General features: G+C 45.9%; 1 protein-coding gene across 11 annotated transcripts in view; it reads right to left on the bottom strand.

The window, feature by feature from the left end:
* MAPK8IP3 (mitogen-activated protein kinase 8 interacting protein 3) overlaps window positions 1–18,778 on the bottom strand; it is an 81,896-nt gene that overhangs the window by 20,394 nt on the left and 42,724 nt on the right. For 6 of the 11 annotated variants that reach the window (XM_083152846.1, XM_083152851.1, XM_083152856.1 and 3 more), the window contains 9 exons: window positions 17,786–17,797; window positions 15,911–15,928; window positions 13,380–13,437; window positions 12,866–13,018; window positions 11,692–11,746; window positions 10,508–10,656; window positions 9,059–9,115; window positions 2,170–2,340; window positions 22–181 (listed from right to left, as the gene is read on the bottom strand). In XM_083152846.1, the coding sequence (XP_083008972.1) occupies window positions 22–181; window positions 2,170–2,340; window positions 9,059–9,115; window positions 10,508–10,656; window positions 11,692–11,746; window positions 12,866–13,018; window positions 13,380–13,437; window positions 15,911–15,928; window positions 17,786–17,797 (833 nt within the window). The remainder of the gene's footprint in view (window positions 1–21; window positions 182–2,169; window positions 2,341–9,058; window positions 9,116–10,507; window positions 10,657–11,691; window positions 11,747–12,865; window positions 13,019–13,379; window positions 13,438–15,910; window positions 15,929–17,785; window positions 17,798–18,778) is intronic. The other 5 variants (XM_083152850.1, XM_083152857.1, XM_083152855.1 and 2 more) reach the window with 2 other exon arrangements.

Raw genomic sequence — 18,778 nt, 5'->3', positions numbered from 1 at the left:
TTACTAACTAGGGCCACCAACCTGCTTGTACTTAGCGGGTAGGCTCCACCCACAGGCTTGCAGGCGCCCGTCGTCATTACGCACGTGTTCCCGCACTTGGCGGTACTGCTCGCGTTTCTGCTCACGGCGAGCTGTGGAAGTGCAGTCGCTGAGAAGAGAAGCCACAGTGTTACTCCTCAGTCTAGAAAGAGAGAAAGGGATAGGGGGGGGAGCAGAGCGTCAGCAGCATGAAGCAAAGCAGCTAGGGTTAGTGGCGATGCATGAGCAATGTTCCTTCTAAGCTACGCCATCTGGAAAAGTGAAAATGATATGATAAAGTGAAGAACTGAGAGTCTGCTGTTCAAGGCAACCCTGGAATTTTCCGACTTGTCGGCATAGAGGGAACAGTGTGCAAGAGCAATGGCTAAAGCTTTGTGGAGCGTACGCAGACGCCGTGGCAAGCTCCAATCGCTGTGTACTGATCCAAATATATCCTCAGTGGGCATTGAGAAAGGTTTACACCAGGCATGGCCAACCTGCGGCACTCCAGCTGTTGTCAAACTACATATCCCAGCATGACTTGCCATAGTTTTAGAATGCCCTATTAGCAAAACTGTGGCAAGGCATGATGGGACTTGTATTTTTACAAACAGCTGGAGGGCAGCAGGTTACAGATGCCTAGTTTACACTGTTACCATGGATACAAATGAACCTATATTAGTAATTAATATGAATAATCTCAGTCCATTACATAATAAATATGTGCATTCATTAATATGGAATTAAAAAAATGGTATGAGTAGATTAGTAGATTAGAATATTTTATGCAAAGATAAAAGCTAAAGCCTGCATTATAATAGGGTAATTAGTGAGATGGAAAGTTCAGATTGAAATATGTAATTACCAGTGTATAAACAGGTTTTATTTTAATTTGTTAATTAAAGCAAATCATAATGTTGCAGTATTCCACTAAGACAATTCATTAAAACAAATATTCTTACAGTTAAATCAGATGTCCAAATATTTTTTTTCTTTATAGCGTTATCTATAATAAGGGACATATTTAATAAGGAGTGATATTATTGTTATCATTTGTTAGGAATCTTGAACGGTGCTCCAACCAAATAGTCCCTAACTGTCATTTTTCAAACACATGACAGGAGCAGACTGGTTGGCGCACCATTTAAGACTAGTAACGAGTGATAACAAGAAAATCACGCGGTAGTAAATAGGGCAGTAAATAAAAATAATAAGCCCCTTCCATGGCGAGTTAAAATATTAAACGTCACGGGATCTATATCTTGCGGTTTAAGGTTCATTCTCATATCAAATAATGGAGGCCCTTTTGCCCTATCTTCTGTATGGCTGGATAGTCCACCTGGGTAACCAGTATAACCCTTTTTTTTACCTAAATCCTGGGTCTGACCCAGATTTTGTAACACGAATCCAACCCGGTCAGACCTGTATCACACCGCAGCGTTGACCGGGGTTACTCCCATGACGGCCCCATTTACACTGCACCCATGTGCAGTCTTAGATGACATAGGGTGGTATTCAATCCCAGGTCACGGCTGTCGATCCGTCCCGACAACCACGCCCCTGGTCCGTTTACGGCCAGGTTGGATTCAATGTCCCGCCGGCCAATCATCGAAAAGGGGGCGTGTCCGCGTAAACGGTCGTGCATTGACAAGATTTGTCCGTGAACTGACGCAACAAAACAGGTCCGACAGCTTTTAAAGTCTGGCCCGTTTTGTCGATCTGCCTGTTCAATACTGTCGGGAAAGACATTGAATAGGTGCCGCCGCTATTTTCTGCTATTTCCTCTGTTGAAAATAGCGGCGGGGATTGAATACCCCCCCTTAATCTCCAATAGCTAATGATCTGGTTTTCCATAGGCTTACGTTGCACGCTTACCCTGGTCCACGCCGGGTCGTATTCCCGAGTAAATGGACCCGGGTTATTTTTTTGGTACCCTTTTCCACTGAGCCTCAACCCAGGTTATGCAGCAGTGGAAAAAAGGGTATTTAACACTAAATGGAAAAAAAAAACACATACACAATAATATATGCTCAAAGGGCATGAAAGGAGATTCCATCCCCAGACTGCCCTACCCATGTACTGTATAACATTCAGAAATGTGTGACTCCACTTTCAAGGGGTTGTATCTGTGCAAAAGATCATTATACTTACTCATCAGGGAAGAATTCGATTGTGCGCCCCCCAGTGGATATCTGGCACATTGTATGGCTGCGCCGTTGACTGAAGCCGGCAGGAGTAGGGGACTTGTAGTGGATGTTGACAGGTGGGTATGTTCTCTTTGCAGGGGGAGGACTGGATGAAGAACTGAACAGCCTGCTGAAGCTGCAAACAGGGACAGGCAAATAATGTGTTGTTATTAGAAGGTCTGCTAAAGTCAAAGGGGGTATCCAATTAACTCGGAAGAAACATCTGGAGCTAAAAATTTGATATTTCTTGATGTATTTCCGATATTTATTTTTCGTACAATCCAATTTGGCTACCCAAATTTTTTTAATTTGCTTACGAAATTACACAGTTTCAGTGGCACGTGTGTTATAGGCGGCTACTGCCCCATTTTCACATGGAAAGGGGCTGCTTTTATCTGTCTGAGGCAGGTGAAACAAAATCCCTGATAAGCATTATGATGGCTAATTGGATAGCCCTGGACGAAGCAATTGCCCGTCATCCAAGTCCTGATACCTCAATGCTGTCATGATTAACTTAGGCAGCAGGAGAGGCTGAAGCCCTGTACACACAGGGCAATTTCTGTTAGCCTGAATGCTGAGCGATACAGGCTAATGAAATCGTCCCTGTGCTTCCTGGCGGCTAGATCGCCCATACACACGTAGCGATGTGTGTATAGGCGATCTGTGCTAATAAGTGTTCTCTGGTTAGAACACTGGCAATCTGATAGATCTTGAATACATGTAGTCAATATCTAGTCTATGGGACATACACACTGGGGCGTACCTAGATAATCGTGGGCCCATAGCAAAAGTTTGTAAGGGCCCCCTATTTAGTAACTGATGGTGATAAATGTATGTAAAATATATACATAGACAGCAAAGATGGGCCCCCTTCAGCTCTGAGCCCCATAGCAGCTGCACCCCCTGCACCTATGGTAGTTACACCCTTGCTGGGCAGTATTCAATGCTCCCATTTTGTGTTTTTTTCTGGCGAGGTTTGCTTTTTTTTGGGCGAGAAGGGCAGTCCTCTTTCCAAAAATGGTCCTCGCCCTATTCAACACTTCCGGTTTGCCCAAAAAAAACAGAGCTTTGCCCTGTTCACCGTTTGTCATCGCCTATATTCAACGTTGTTTTCTTATGGGAAATTTGTGTACTTCCCCATTTGTGTATTCAATGCAAAAATGGAGAATGATGTACACTGTTTTTTGGCTTGCCTCTCCGTTTTGCTGTCGCCATTTTTCTTTAGGTGAACTGAACTTACGTACTTATAAAAAAATTATTTAAAATTATAACAATTATTTAAAAATATATATTTTTTATTATTTGAAGGATCTATATATTTTTTTTACTTTCGAAGTGGCACATTAATATATTTTCATTTTTTTGCGGTAATTTTCCCCACCCCCCATGATTTTTTCTCACTGTGTATTTTACCCAGGATTCACCTCTGTTTCCTCACTCGTTCGTTTGGAAATACACAGCATTTCACACAGATTTAGCTGCTTTGGAATATATTTTTTTAAGGCTCATTTGCGTTTTCCAGCATATATCTGCAATATTTCAACACTGCCTACAAAAGTAGCCATTAACTCCTTGTATACCGCATTGGTCAATGCTCGCCATCCGGGGCGGTGAGCAGCTGACACGTTGAATAGGGTGAGCAGGAGGCATGGCGAGGGGTAGAAAAAATGCACAGTGAATGCACAGCGAACGCCGGAGCATTGAACACTACTAACTGAGTGATGCGTGCTTAATTTAGAAGCGATCTTGACAGATCGCTTAGAAATAGGGCGAAAATCGCCCTGTGTGTATACCCCATAAACCCAACAGTTTTTAATGAGAACATTTCAAATGAATGGAAGCCAAAGCAGACTCGACTTTGATTTATTTCATAGCCCGCCACAAATTGCTTTTACTGGGGGTGATCAAAAGTTTCGTTCCATAGGCCCGCAGCTAGGAAGGCCTGACAAGCAGATCCACATGTGCATGTAATACTCCCAGATGGGGCAGATTCGACTATCGTGCCTCACAACCAGTGGGGCATAGTCACCCCGCAAACCGCAGCATCGCTATTCTTTCCACACATTCCATCAATGTGCGTAGGAAAGCAGTGTTCCGTTACAGTCATCTACAGTGATTTGCAAGCAGGCTCGGACTGGCCAGGGGGGGAACCGGGGGATTCCCCGGTGGGCCCCTTTGATTTATAGCTCCGCCCACTTTAAAAGCAAGGCGGGGCTTAACACTATACATTATACGCTGCTGGTTAGTCAATAGCTAACCGCTACTATGCTACTAGTAGCGGATGACTCACCTGCCGGCGGAGGCAGTGAGCTGGAGGTGGAGAGGGCAGCTAGGAGGCGGAGAGGGCAGCTAGGAGGCTCCATATGCAGTGCGCCCTACAGTGACGTAACTAGTGCACACTAAAAAACTATTGGGGCGCGCTACAAAAACCGGAAGCAGGGGGGGAGCGCAGCGGGCAGCGGGGTCTGTCAGAAGTGAGAGGCAGAGTGCCGGCATCCTGAGAGCCCAGATCCTGCAGGGAGCCATCCTCCTCCCATCCTTTCCCTCCGCTACATCTGTTCTCAGCGTCATCTGCCAACCAATCAGAAGCTGCCCAGGCAGGGTAGCGGAAGCCGCTTCTGTGAGATGCAGGAGGTCCGGGACTTCACTACAAGTTGCAGTTCTCTGTGTCCCAGAGCAAGCCGGTAATTATGGACACAAAAGAAGGAGAAGAGGTCAGTAGGAGGAGCAGCTCGCTGTCGGACACACTCCGCTGCTGCTGTGCTGCTGCTCGGCAAGGGAAGGATCTAATGCCAGGATCTAATTCCGGGCACCCAGACCAGCGTTGACAAATGTCCTGTAGCACAGCGCCAGACGCCGGGAGAGCATCCGCAGGTACTGTATGTGCAGAATCTGGGTTGCCCCTGCAGTGCTGACTCTGGATTTAGTTGCAGAACTACAGTATGTGGACCTAACTGCCAGTGAATGTATTCCCTGGTATAGCAGCAATGGATGGGGGTTAGGGTGTATCATCATGCACATTGCACAGTGTCACTCTCATGCTGCATGAGCAATACTTAGGATCTGGGGCATCAGTAGTGAAGTCACATGTTTGATGGATGAGATGGGCCAAGCTTGGTGATACCATACTGACAAAAAACCCTCATTAATCCAGTTTCTATTTGCCCCCTATAGGTATGTGTTTTTTTAGAGTGACCAACTTTTTTTAAAATTAAAAATAAGTGCATTGCAAATTACTGCACAATGAGGCGTTAGAGAAATGTTCTCGTATTCAAGTTGTCTCCCTTCTAGTGGTACATAATTATACCATTGAGGTTCATTCATGGTGAACATAGGTTTTCCAATGTGGATCTGGCTACATCAATGTATATAATGTGGTTCTTGTTTTATATATGAATATGTGTGTGTATAGCAACAATATAGCTTTCCCTATATATTTTGTATAGACTTTGAGACCCCAGGTGCTGCGTACATAGTGGGGTGATCACGCTGTGCACCTCCGAAGCAGAACTGCACATATTCCACCTGCTGCTGCATATACTGTAAAGAATACTCTATTATTCCATGTTTAGTGCCCCAGAGTCTCTATATCCGGCATGTCCAAACTGTGGCCCTCCAGCTGTTGTGAAACTACACATCCCAGCATGCCTTGCCATAGTTTTAGCATTCCTTTATAGCAAAACTGTAGCAAGGCATGATTGGACTTGTAGTTTCACAACAGCTGGAGGGTCATAGTTTGGACATGCCTGCCCTATATGCAGAGGCGTAACTACTACCTTCTGGGCCCCATAGCAAAATTTTGAAAGGGCCCCCACCACAGGAGGAGAGGGTGACAGGCAGGGCCAGTGCAAGGCACCAGAGCGCCCCAGGCAAGTCGGGTGGGGGCGCCCCGGTGTCTGCTGCCCGGGTACCTGTCCTGCGGCGCTGTAAAGCTGGCGGCGGCAGCGGGGGGTCCCTGCAGTCAATAAGAAATAACGAGTGCTATCCGCCGGGTTATGCGGAAGCGCTTCTGTTTTGGAAACACTTGCTGCACGGCGCACGCTGATTGGCTGAATCTCAGCCAATCAGCGTGCGGCCAGTGTTTCCAAAACAGAAGCGCTTCCGCATAGCCCGGCGGATAGCGCTCAATATTTCTTATTGACTGCAGGGACCCCCCAGCTGCCGCCAGCTTTTACGCACATATACGCCGCAGGACAGGTACCCGGGTGGCATGGGGGGGCAAAATACCGCCCTCCAGTGGCCAGCGCCCTAGGCAAATGCCTAGATTTGCCTAGTGGTGGCGCCGGCCCTGGTGACAGGTGTGTGTGTTTGGGGGGGGGGGGGGGGGGGGGAGATAGAGAGAGATTATATGGAAGGGGCCGAGGTGTAAGGGGGGGGGGGTTGTAGCAGAAGAGAGGGAGAAAAAGAGGAGAGACATGGTGGGGAGGGAGTAAATGAGAGGAGGTGGAGAGAGACAGACATAGACAGAGAGAGACAGACAAATAGAGAGGGATACATACAGAGAGAGAGAGACATACAGAGAGAGAGATACAGAGAGAGAGAGAGAGAGAGAGACATACAGAGAGAGAGAGAGAGAGAAAGACATACACAGAGAGAGAGAGAGAGACAGGCAGAGAGAGGGATAGACATACAGAGAGAGAGACAGACAGAGAGAGTGAGACAGAGAGAGATAGACATACAGACAGAGAGAGAGAGACAGAGAGAGAGACAGAGAGAGACAGACAGAGAGAGAGACAGACAGAGACAGACAGAGAGAGACATACAGACAGACAGACAGACAGACAGAGAGAGACATACAGACAGAGAGAGACATACAGACAGAGAGACATACAGAGAGAGAGAGAGAGAGACAGACAGAGAGAGAGACATACAGACAGAGACATACAGAGAGAGAGAGACACACACAGACAGAGAGAGACAGAGAGACAGACATACAGAGAGAGAGAGACACACAAACACAGTGTTTCTCCTATTCACATCCTCTCCCCTCCGACCCACAGTTAACCCTGTCCCCCCCTTACCAGTATAATTCATGCTGTCAGTGCCGAGTCTTCCTGCACTGACAGCTCCGTGTCTCCTGTTTCCCAGGGCCAGGCAACTTCAAGCAGCACAGCGTGTGTCACGCCGGGGCTGGTCACTAGATAGTAGTGACGTCAGTCCCCGGCAGCATCAAAGAAGGGAGAGGGGGGAAGGCTGCAACAGCCGGACTATCACATTCCCCTTCATATGTAGCGCATCGTCGCTAGCGGGGGAGGGGGCAGAGGCACCACTGACACTCTCAAGCGAGCGGCACTAATAAAGAAAAAGGGTGCAGGGGATGCCTGCTGTGCTATGGGGCCCCCCAAGGGCCCGGGCCCCATAGCAGCTGCATCCCCTGCACCCTCCATAGTTACGCCACTGCCTATATGGTTCCCCTGTCACCCACTATCTCCCTGTCACCCCTGCCTCCCTGTACTTTTGGCGGTACCGTTGTGCGGCCACACTCCTTTTACCTTCGGCATGTGCTATCCCTTTAAAATGTTTATCCCATCAAGGGGCACAAAAATTTTGACTTGGTTACCCAAAAATTGCTTGTGTGGGTGGGTGGTGGGGGACGACGACGACTTTTTTGGCTTGGGGGAGCTAAATTTCAAGTTACGCCACTGGCGCTGGACAATGTGCATGCTGCCACCGATAGCTTCAGGCCACAACACACAGGCTTCCCGGCCTCTCTTTGAGTCTCTATGGCGAATGCCCCTCCAAAAATGTCCGCCGCCTTGTACTGCCATACCTCTAGTGCCTGTCGGAGGAGCGCAGCGCTACCCGGAAGTGCAGATTCCGGTAGAGCTGGCATGCTGTTTGAAAGGAAGCCCCCTTGGCCACAAGCATGTAAAACCCTTTGGCAACGAGCAAACATGTAAAATCCCTTGGCAATGAGCATGCAAACCCTCCTTGCCCCTGACAAAAGCATATACACTAAATCCCCCTAGCGACTAGCATGTAACCCTCCATAGCCACATGCATGTAATTTCCCCTAGCAATGAGCATGTAAAGTCCCCCCTCCCCCTGGCAACGAGCATGTAATCCCTCATGGCAACGAGAATTAAACCGCTAGCAAGAAGCATGTATCCCCTGGCACTGAGCAATATACCTCTGACAACGAGCATGTAGGTAAGAGGAAGTTATGTGGCATAATATGTAATAGGCATTATGATTTGTGTCATTATTTGTAATGGGCTTTACGGTGTGTGGCATTATGTTAAAGGGCATTACAGTGTGTGGCATTATGTTTAATGAGGATTATGGTGTGTGGCATTATGTTAAAGGGCATTACGGTGTGTGGCATTATGTTTAATGAGGATTATGGTGTGTGGCATTATGTTAAAGTGCATTAGGATACAGGAAATGCATGGGCAGACGCACCTCTCTGGTCAGGAGGCCACACCCCTTTGGTCTGGCAGCCACACCCCTTAAAGCAAATGACCCCGCCTCTCGGTGGGCCCCTATGAGTGATTTCCCTGGTGGGCCCTTTATACCCCAGTCCGACACTGTTTGCAAGGCTGCACTTTACAGCAACGTATGGTAGAAACGCCGCCCTCACCTTTACCAAAACATTTACAGTACAATTCATGCAGCTGCAGAGAAGGATTCTGGGTACAGACGAGAAGCGGTATATATATATCACAAAAGCATCTCCGGGCTTACAAAATCTGCGCTCGTCTCATCTAATTAGAGTCGCACCGCTGTCAAAAATATGTTTGCAGATGGAGCAGAAAGTTTCAACACGTCCCTTGAGGCCCGAAGGTCGTGCACAAAGCTGTCAGAACTTATACATGTCACACTGCCACACACGTACCAGAAACATTCATACTTACAACTGCCAGATCGTAGATTTCTTTTTCTCCTGCACGGACGGATGTTCCCGGGAGGCCCTGCAATGAGACAGACGTTTGTGCCAATAGCGGTAATTACAAGTTACAGAAACAGTGCTAGTCAGCAGTTCTGGACGGATCCGTAGTCCTGATTCGGTGATCTGAACTCAATTAGGTGTTTAGTGGTGTCACTGACGGACAAGCAAACATTGTGACTCACAAAGGAGTAAACAGAAAACGACAAAAAGAAAAAGTGATAGTGAACAGATTTGCAGCGGTACACATCCATCCGCACTGCGCGCACATTCATTCACAAGGCAGGATTTCCCTCTGGCGGGGCGGCATGTACTGTACGGGAATATTGACCGCTGCCAATTGGCGGCCATGCGATCATGCCTCAAATGAGCCCCAAAGTGGCAGCCAATCAGCTCCTAACTGTCATGTAACAGGCTGGGTTTGTTGGTACTTTATCGCAGTTCATTTTAGCTTAGTAAATAGACCCATATGTACTTAGCTTTTCTAGAAAAATAAAGTGAAGAGATGTAAAAGGACCAACCAACCAGCTCCTGACATTTTTCAAACACAGTGGGCAATGAAATACGTATAGCTGACCGGCAGATGGGATACCGCCGGTTAGAATACAGAAGCTGGCATCCTGATGGAGGTAATCCCGAAACGGGTCTGGTAAATATACAGGGACCCCTCTTAACCCCTCCTTCCTACTGCTTAAGCCTAACCCACTCCTCCCTACAGCCTATCTCTAACTTCCCTAGCCCACTGCCCAAACACAACCTCCCCTGCTATCATTACATAGAGCCCTTAATTCCTGACAGAGTACATTATGGAGTCAATTCAATTAGGGAACACCAGTGGTCCCCATAGCGCGACAAATTCTTCCTTAAATTGCACATTTAGTTTGGCGCCCCATAGAGGTGCTATTAAAATATATGATTTTGGAACTACCATGCAGGGCACTAAATCTAGTGTATTGCCCCTAATTGGTATCACATGTAAGATACAAATCACTTGTCCAGAAAGGAGCTGACCCCTACGGGTCTTCTGTAATAGTGATGTTATATTGTGGCCTTAAGGGCGAGATGTACGAAGCCTTGAAAAGTGATAGACTAAAGAGTGATAAACCATCAACCAATCAGCTCCTATCATTTTTCAAACTAAGACTGTAGTATGGCAGTTAGTAGCTGATTGGCTGGCACGTTATCACTCTCTAGTTTATACTTTTCCAGCTTAGTACATCTGGTCCATAATGAGCCTGGGCACTTTAGCATAAGAACAGCATGAAGCGATATATAAAAATGGGAGAACAGAGAAGTATGAAGAACCATCCCAAACACAAAATAGCCATTGTCTTTTCCTATACAGAAACCACCAACTAGTGACCGCATTGTGATGACGAAAAAGACTTTCTCCTTAGTAAACGGTCTTAGTGATCACCTGATCATCTCTGTCCACCGGACAGCCTCCTGCAGCTCCATCAGCCTCTCCTTGTACTGGTTCCTCTCCATTAGGACACGAGCCATCTCCACACGTGTGAACCTCCGGCGTTGTGCGATAGGGATGTTATCTTGCAGGGGCGAGGAGGTCTAACGGAGACAATTAAATCCATATATAAGGACCCAATTCCCACGTACAAACATTACTAATAATGGGGCTCTGTTTTTGTGGCTTGGTAGTGGCTCAGTGCAGTGGTGTGACAGTGATCATGTAGGTTTTTACTGGTAGCTATTGTCTTAACGAGCCTACTGATTGTAGCGCAGGTTTGGCATACGAAGAGTAATTAACAAGCAGGACTCCACAGGTCGCCCCAGAGCAACCACATCAAGGGTGATATTGAACCTGCTGCATTCATTCCTACTAGAGATCCACAGGTTGCCTGGAAAACATGCACCGCTTGTAGATCTTGAGGACAGGTTTGGCCACCCCTGCTCTAGAACATCCGCTCTCCTCAAATTGAAGTTTTCAATTTTTTTCCGAAAAGTTCTGCTAATGCTTTATATTTCATTTACAGCATAAATGAATAATGAGAATGAATGGACTCTAGAACAGCCTTTGTATATAATCTTTCTGAGCGAGCCTACTGATTGTAGCGCAGGTTTGGCATACGAACAGTAATTAACAAGCAGGACCCCACAGGTCGCCCCAGAGCAACCACATCAAGGGTGATATTGAACCTGCTGCATTCATTCCTACTATAGATCCACAGGTTGCCTGGAAAACATGCACCGCTTGTAGATCTTGAGGACAGGTTTGGCCACCCCTGCTCTAGAACATCCGCTCTCCTCAAATTGAAGTTTTCAATTTTTTTCCGAAAAGTTCTGCTAATGCTTTATATTTAATTTACAGCATAAATGAATAATGATAATGAATGGACTCTAGAACAGCCTTTGTATATAATCTTTTTGCATGCTTGAAGGCTTGGGTTTTTACAGGTATCGCAAACAACACGCGGTGAAGGCGGCCATTTTTCCAGAGAGATGATAAACTGTAATGGATGCCTATGTTGTGTGTAGGTAACATATGCATGAAAACCTCTTCCCTTTACTTACCGGACACAGAATAAGATATCAGCAGTACAAATGACAATGATACGTCAATGTTTGGGTGCCAGCTGTGCTTACCTCGTCAACCTCCTCTTTAGGTTCTTGTAGGGCGACGATGGCTTCAGATCTGATCCTTAAAATCAATTTTGGGGAAAAAAATAGTATTTATTATGTACTGAGGATAAACCATATACTAAAAGGTGGATTACCGTAAATAGAAGTACAAAGAACCCTATTATGCGCCATGGGGGTGCATGATCTAGCTGTCCGTATGGAATCTGCTGAAAATGTCCCTCCAAAAATGGCTGCCGTCATGGAGGAGACATATATAAAGTCCCTGGCAATGAGCATGTAAACCCCTGGCAATGAGAATGCAACCCCCTGGCAGTGGCGTAACTATAGCACTGCAGCCCCCGTTACCGTGGGGGGGCGCTGTGCATATGGGGGCGCCGGGGGCTGCGGTGCTATAGTTACACCTCCCCCCAATCCCCCACAGGCTTACCTATTTCGCTGGTCCCGGCGGCTCCGTTCTTCTGCTGAGGACCACCACAAAATGGCCGCCCCCATATAGCACACAGTTCTCTGAAACTGTCTGCTGTATGGGGGCGGCCATTTTGTGGTGGTCCTCAGCAGAAGAACGGAGCCGCCGGGACCAGCGTGAAAGGTAAGGCTGCGGGGGATTGGGGGGGTTTGAATGGGTGGCGGGGGGCGCCCCCCCCCTAACGGCGGGGGGGGCGCCCAAAACGTAGCTACGCCGCTGCCCCCTGGCAATGAGAATGTAACCCTCTGGCAACAAGCAAAAAAACACTGTCAATGAATGAGAAATCCCTGTAACCCCTGGCAATTAAACACCTAGCAACATGTAAACCCTGGTAGCGAGCATGAAACCCCTGGCAACCAGCATTTAGGTAAAACAATTATAATAAATGTATTTGGTTGGGGTGCCAGACATTTTTTGACAGGCACCACTCATTATGTACATTAAGGGCCTGATGCACAGCTGAACACAAGGTGGACATTATTCTTCCCACGGAAATGCATTTCCCACGGAAATTTTTCCCTGTGGCTGGAACACCTCTAACCCAACGCTTGGTTTCATAGTCGTCGTTAACGGTCAGTGTTCCCTGGCACCAGTGCTATAGCTGGTGCAGAAGAACAATCTGAGAGCCGACATAATCAGGAAGACACACGGCACCGTGCAGCCCTCAAATCCCCAGGCCCTCCCTGCTTGCAGTACATATATCCAACATACCTTTTCAGGTCCTCCTCAAGTTCTTTTATGCGGGTCTCCATTTTGATCTTGGCCTGTTTTGTGACCTCTAGTTCCCCTTTCAGCACCTCCTGTTCCCCTGACAGCTGATCCACTTTGGCTATCAGGTCATTTTTAACCACATTTAATGCATTCCTACGGAGATCAGGTAAGAATAAAATAAAGAGTAGAGAGATTCGTCCAAAAATGATACACAAAGCTAAATTAAGACCAATAATCACTCATATACCTTCAAAGAAGTACAATAATACCACAACACATTTGTAAAAAGTAGTATACAGGATATGTAACCAATCAAACATCTGCTTTTAGTTTAAGATGTGGTGCACTGATGTGAAGCACAGCCGGATTGGTTGCTGCGAAGTATAATGTATTTATGTCCTTTATGGCACTATGATAATAAATAACACCTCAAATGCTTAAAAAAAACCACAACATGGATGAAATAAGCAAGTAGCATATTTACAATACAGTAAAATAATAATAATAATCTTACTTGGTTTCAAGAAGTTGGGAATTCTCTAACAGTAGATTGCCCACTTCCTTTCCCATCCCTGTAAGAATTGCATAAAATTAGGCCCCAGGGCACCACAATTACTTAGCTGGTATATAATATTGATAATACCTCAGCTCTGAATATATAACTAGTATATCCAAGCCTTCTTTTATTCTCCATCTTAAAATGACAGATTATGGGGCCCATTTATCATATAACATTTGCGGCTCTTTCCTCGAAAACAACCGTTTTCGGGTTTTAGCCACAAATACTAAGTATCCCCCGAATGTATGTAGGAGGGAATGCAGCAGGAATCTCCAATCGCTAATGCCCCACCGCCAGCCGCATCACCCATAGGTTTTCTGTCTGGGATGCTGCCTGATGTATCTATAACGGGCAGCCTTGCAGTGGAGCCCAGAGCTACCGCCATTCTGAGATGGAGGTAGCCCATAGTAGGCTACAGACTGTACTGCCGGTTGGGTCAGGGCTAACTGCACATGCCGAGCGCAGGGACGGGCTCCTGGACGGTAAATCCCACCCAGATCACATTGCATATGCGATCCAGTAGGTAAATGGGCCCCTTAGAGCTGCACGTAACAAAAAGATTAGTTAAAGATAACCAATAACCAAATAAACGTATCACTGAGATTTCAAGAGCGTTTGCACCAGTGTTTCACAAAAACAAACCTTTACGAATCCAGCTCATGTTTTCAGGATTTCTGTCTGTGGAAACTGCTATGGAAAATTACTGACCCAGACATGCTGTATAGATGACCTATGCATTAACGCGTGGAGATGGATAAAGTGGAGAGAAAAAAAGGACCAGCCAATTGGCTCCCGTTTTTTACCCCAAACACAGCCTATAGCATGGAAGTTAGGCCCTGATTGGCTGGTACTTTATTGCTCTCCGCCTTAACACTATTCAAGGCAAAGAAGCCCATTTATCAATGAGGGTTAAAAAGAACTGTGAACTATAAATGGTGCTTCAGCCAATCAAATCCCGACTGTCATTTTTCTAAACACATGGATGATCGTTAGGAGCTGATTGGCAGGGGTGCCATTTATCAATGAATTTTTATTACCGGTTGATAAATGAGAGACCCTCAGTACCTTATCACCTATGCATGATGAAAGAAGTTTTGAAAACATCTGAGGACCTCATTTGGGAAACTGAGGGTTATAATGATTAAGGGAGCGAGTTTTATATATGCCGTATTGGGCCAAATTTAGCCTGGATCAAGGGATGACAAGTCAATTATAGAGTTTAATTTGGAATAATTGCATTATTTTTACTGGTTGAACTACAGTAGGTAGGTTAGCCCCACTCAGAACTACATAGGCCTCATTAGATCCCAGGATCTCGCCCCAAAATCGATGTGATTCCGGGATTAACCTGCGCATGCACAAATCTAATGCCGAGCAGTGATGAGCATCCGCTCATATGCTGCCCCTGACCCTAAGCATGTGGCTCCGCGGCTGTGCACATTGAGACGTGACATCAGAGGTCATACCACGCAGCTCCACCGCCGCACCTTGTGGATCCTCACTGCCCGCAGCACCTCGCTGATCCTCACCACCCACCGCAGCACCTCGCTGATCCTCACCACCCACCGCCGCACCTCGCTGACCATCACTGCCCACTCCCGCTAAATCCACCTATGCAGACCATGCTGCTGATGGCCAGCCCGTGTTAGTAAAACTGCAGGGCAGACGTTTTAGGGAGGGGGAGATTCAATCCTGGGATTGAGCATTTTATAATCCAGAATCCCGGGATTGCTCCCCGGAAGCCCTATCAACAAACTGCCTGGGGAGTTTAAGGGAAAAAACAGGTCCAACTTTTGCCTCAGACAAGTTGGACCTGTGTTTAGGGGCACCTTCAGCAAACTAACATTCTATATAAACTCCATTCTCCACCTCAGTTGCTAAAGGTAATCCATAGCAGATTAATTTTACTAATTTGTCCTCAAAACACAAAAACAAAAAGGGGGGAAAGAGAGGATATCATTTTAAAATTCAATCCTGATATTACAAAAATGGGGCATGACGTGATATGGGTTGCAGTGTTCCGCAATCCTCTAAGACCCAGTATTATATGTGCAGAGCTTAAAAGTTAAAATCGCACCAGAATCCCTGTAAATTATTTAAGATTTAACAAAATTTGTATTGCCGAAGAAACAAAAGTGTTCTCCTCCTCTACAAACCTGATTGTCTGCCATTTTGTGTGCTAAACCAGTATGTAGCCTATCAAATCCATTACACTGATGAGGCTGCATTGTAATCTGTGCTGGTTCAGACACAAAATGGCTGCCTACTCTGTAAGTAGGTGACGGATGCAAAATACGATCTTGAAACCTCAAAGCGATATGCACTCTAAAGCGGTGAAAAGAAACTATAATTCCCCACAACATAAACAGGACGATAAAGCTTTGTCTGCTATTAATTTCCCCAAAGAAATCACCAGAAACATAAAAAGAACGTAGAAAAAAACAGGATGCCTGGACTGACAGGAAAAACGCAAGCCTCGGTCTTACCAAAGAAATCATCCCTCACTAGGAGTGCAGCCACATTGGGAGGAGAGAGGGAGGCGGCATAGAGAGAGAGAGAGAGAGAGAGAGAGTGTGGAAAAAAAACAGAGCAGCTGTTAGCAAGTGATTGTAGACCAGCCGATATAGCAACTAATGCCATGCAATACTATGGCTACTGTCGCCAAGACCCTCATATCTTCTTTGTGTCACTGTGTGTAACCATATACAGCAAGCACTATAGTGCCTTAACTTGGTAGCACCTCTCATTATGTTTAAAAATATGGTGTGCAGTCCAGTCCCCCCCTCTTTCCCAAATATTTCTGTATATATTGTACACTGAAGGTAATGTAGGGTACACACCAGGACGACCCGCTCACGATGCACATCGTGAGCGGGTCGTCAGTGTCTCATCCGACCCGCTCACGGTGACGCGGGGGGGCACGACCCGCTCACGATGTGCACCGTGAGCGAGTCCGATCCAATGGCGACCCACACCCGGCTGTATGGCCGTCATTCAGATCCTACCTGCAGCAGGTAGGATCTCAATAACGACCGACCGACCCGCGGGACCGCGCATCGGATCGGTATCGGTCCACACCAGGACAGAAAAGGGCCCAATCACCACACAATCTACATCCAATTGATCGGAATTGGATCTAGATTGTGCGGATCGGGCCCTAGTCGTCCTGGTGTGTACCCAGCATAAGGCTCCTTCATTCTGGCACTGGCACCCCTCCGATCTACCCTCAGGTGTTTTAATTAGCACATGTTTCTCTATTGTGAGACGAATAAAGGGATTCTATTCTAATGTTCCTACATTGCAGACTGCATGTTAATATGGGCTCTATTTGAAGGTAATACCTAGATAAATTTATATAATGTGTTAGTATTAGAAATGTTAGGGACCCATCTAATGAAGTTCACCTGGACGCGGTGGGTGGGCCCACATATTTGCGCAAATGTGTGCTAAGAACTTCAATTATACTCCATGTTAATTGTAAGAGTTATCAAAATTATTTTTACTATCAGTGTTCTTAGCACCTAGAGTGTGCATCAGTATTGTTCTTTTTTCCTGTATGGTACTAGAAGCCTTAACTTGGTAGCACCTCTCATTATGTTTAAAAATATGGTGTGCAGTCCAGTCCCCCCCCCCTCTTTCCTAAGCACTATAGTGCGTCAGATAAAGTGGACTGCCATGGATAAAGCAACATCCAATCAGCTCCTAACTGTCATGCCATAGGGTGTGTCTGAAAGTGACAATTAGGAGCTGTGTGGTTGGTACTTTATCCAAGGCGTAGTACATAGACATCATCAGCTCTCAACTGTCATTTTTCAAATGCAGACTGTAGCATGACAGTTATGAGCTGATTGGTGGGTATGTTACCTTGGTCTACTTTATCTCTCTCCAATGCTTTGTACATAGACCCCCTAGGTCACCTGTGCTCAAGCATGGATGTTCGTAAAACCTGGACAGGTTGGGAAATAAATGTCCAAAATGTTCCTAAACTTATGTGCAAGAATGGGGTAACCATAGTTTTCTAGAAACCAGGAGCCACCCTGTCACCAGCGAATGGAAAGGCCACATTTTAATCAATGAGTTCTATTAGACGGACACCCCAGCGTGCACAATGATACGTGCACAATGATGGCTGACTATGGATACAAGGTAATAAGCCTTCAACCAGCAGTGAGATAGCTACAGCTGATGTGAATGGGTCTGGCGCCAGTTAGTAAGTACAGCCTCTGTAGAGCCGATGCATTGCAGACAACAGCGATTTACCAGCCAGGAGAGGAAAACGCCATTCACTCAGGAGTAAAGAGGAAGATGGGAACAGAGCAAGGAGTGAACAGAAAGGAGGTGCAATGATAGAATATACACACCTGAGAATTCTCCTGCGAGGACCGTCCAGCGTGACATGTGGGATGGGGGAGGGAGAAAAGGGAAACAGAGGGGAAGACTGGGTCAGTCAATGGTTTCAACCAACAAAATAATAATAGTACGCTTAATAAGTAGAGCGTGCATGGGTATGTAAGGGTGCATACACAGGAGATTTTCCCCGCAGGCATGCAGATCAGAATGACCTCCACGGTGCGATTTTGGCTTACAGTTTTGACTACATATTCAAAATCAAATGAAACATTAGCCAGAATCACACAGTGTTTACCCTGCTTGCGATACAGATGCGTGGACCGCAAGGAAAATAGACTGTGCAGGCAAGGCAATTTTTACTTTGTCAAGTGCATGTAGTCAAAATCGGCTCCATGCACCTAAAGGGGGAATTGCGTAACCAAAATCAGTCATAACCAGAATCGCACCGTGTGTATGCCCCTTAACGTTCACATCAGAACACAGATCACAGGGTGACATGTAATGCAAGTGCAATAACGGACTATAAGCTTTGGATTCAATATGCTGTTATGGCTAATAGAATGCCTTTAATACGACCAAATGACGTGCTTGGTTCAAATACTACTGAATAATATTAAATATTAAAAACATAAAAGGGTTCTTTTATTTGTCTCTCTACTGCCCTCTACTGTCCCTGATCAAACTGCAATTAATTAAAATCCCATAAAAAAAAAAAAACAAGACTGCATTTGATATAGAGGCTAAACTACCTATTGCAGTGCAGCGATCAAGTCTGAATTAGGCCCTATGTTTGGGTGTTTATCTGTTAAAGTAAAAATGATAATATTTATTAACGGTTGCTTTTGTTAATAGCACTCATTGAAAGTGAACCTATGATATTTCTGAGGATGATTTTATTGATATGTTGATGTTTATTTAAATAAAAACTATATTTCCATGACTGAAATTTTTATTTGTGATGACCAATTTTTTTTTTAAATTAAAGCTTGCCAGACACTTATGCG

This window comes from Crinia signifera, chromosome 7 (genome assembly GCF_055691185.1).
Source record: "Crinia signifera chromosome 7, ASM5569118v1, whole genome shotgun sequence".
Classification (NCBI taxonomy): Eukaryota; Metazoa; Chordata; class Amphibia; order Anura; family Myobatrachidae; genus Crinia; species Crinia signifera.
The sequence above is the reverse complement of the archived record's forward strand: the minus strand, read 5'-3'. Positions and strand labels throughout refer to the sequence as shown.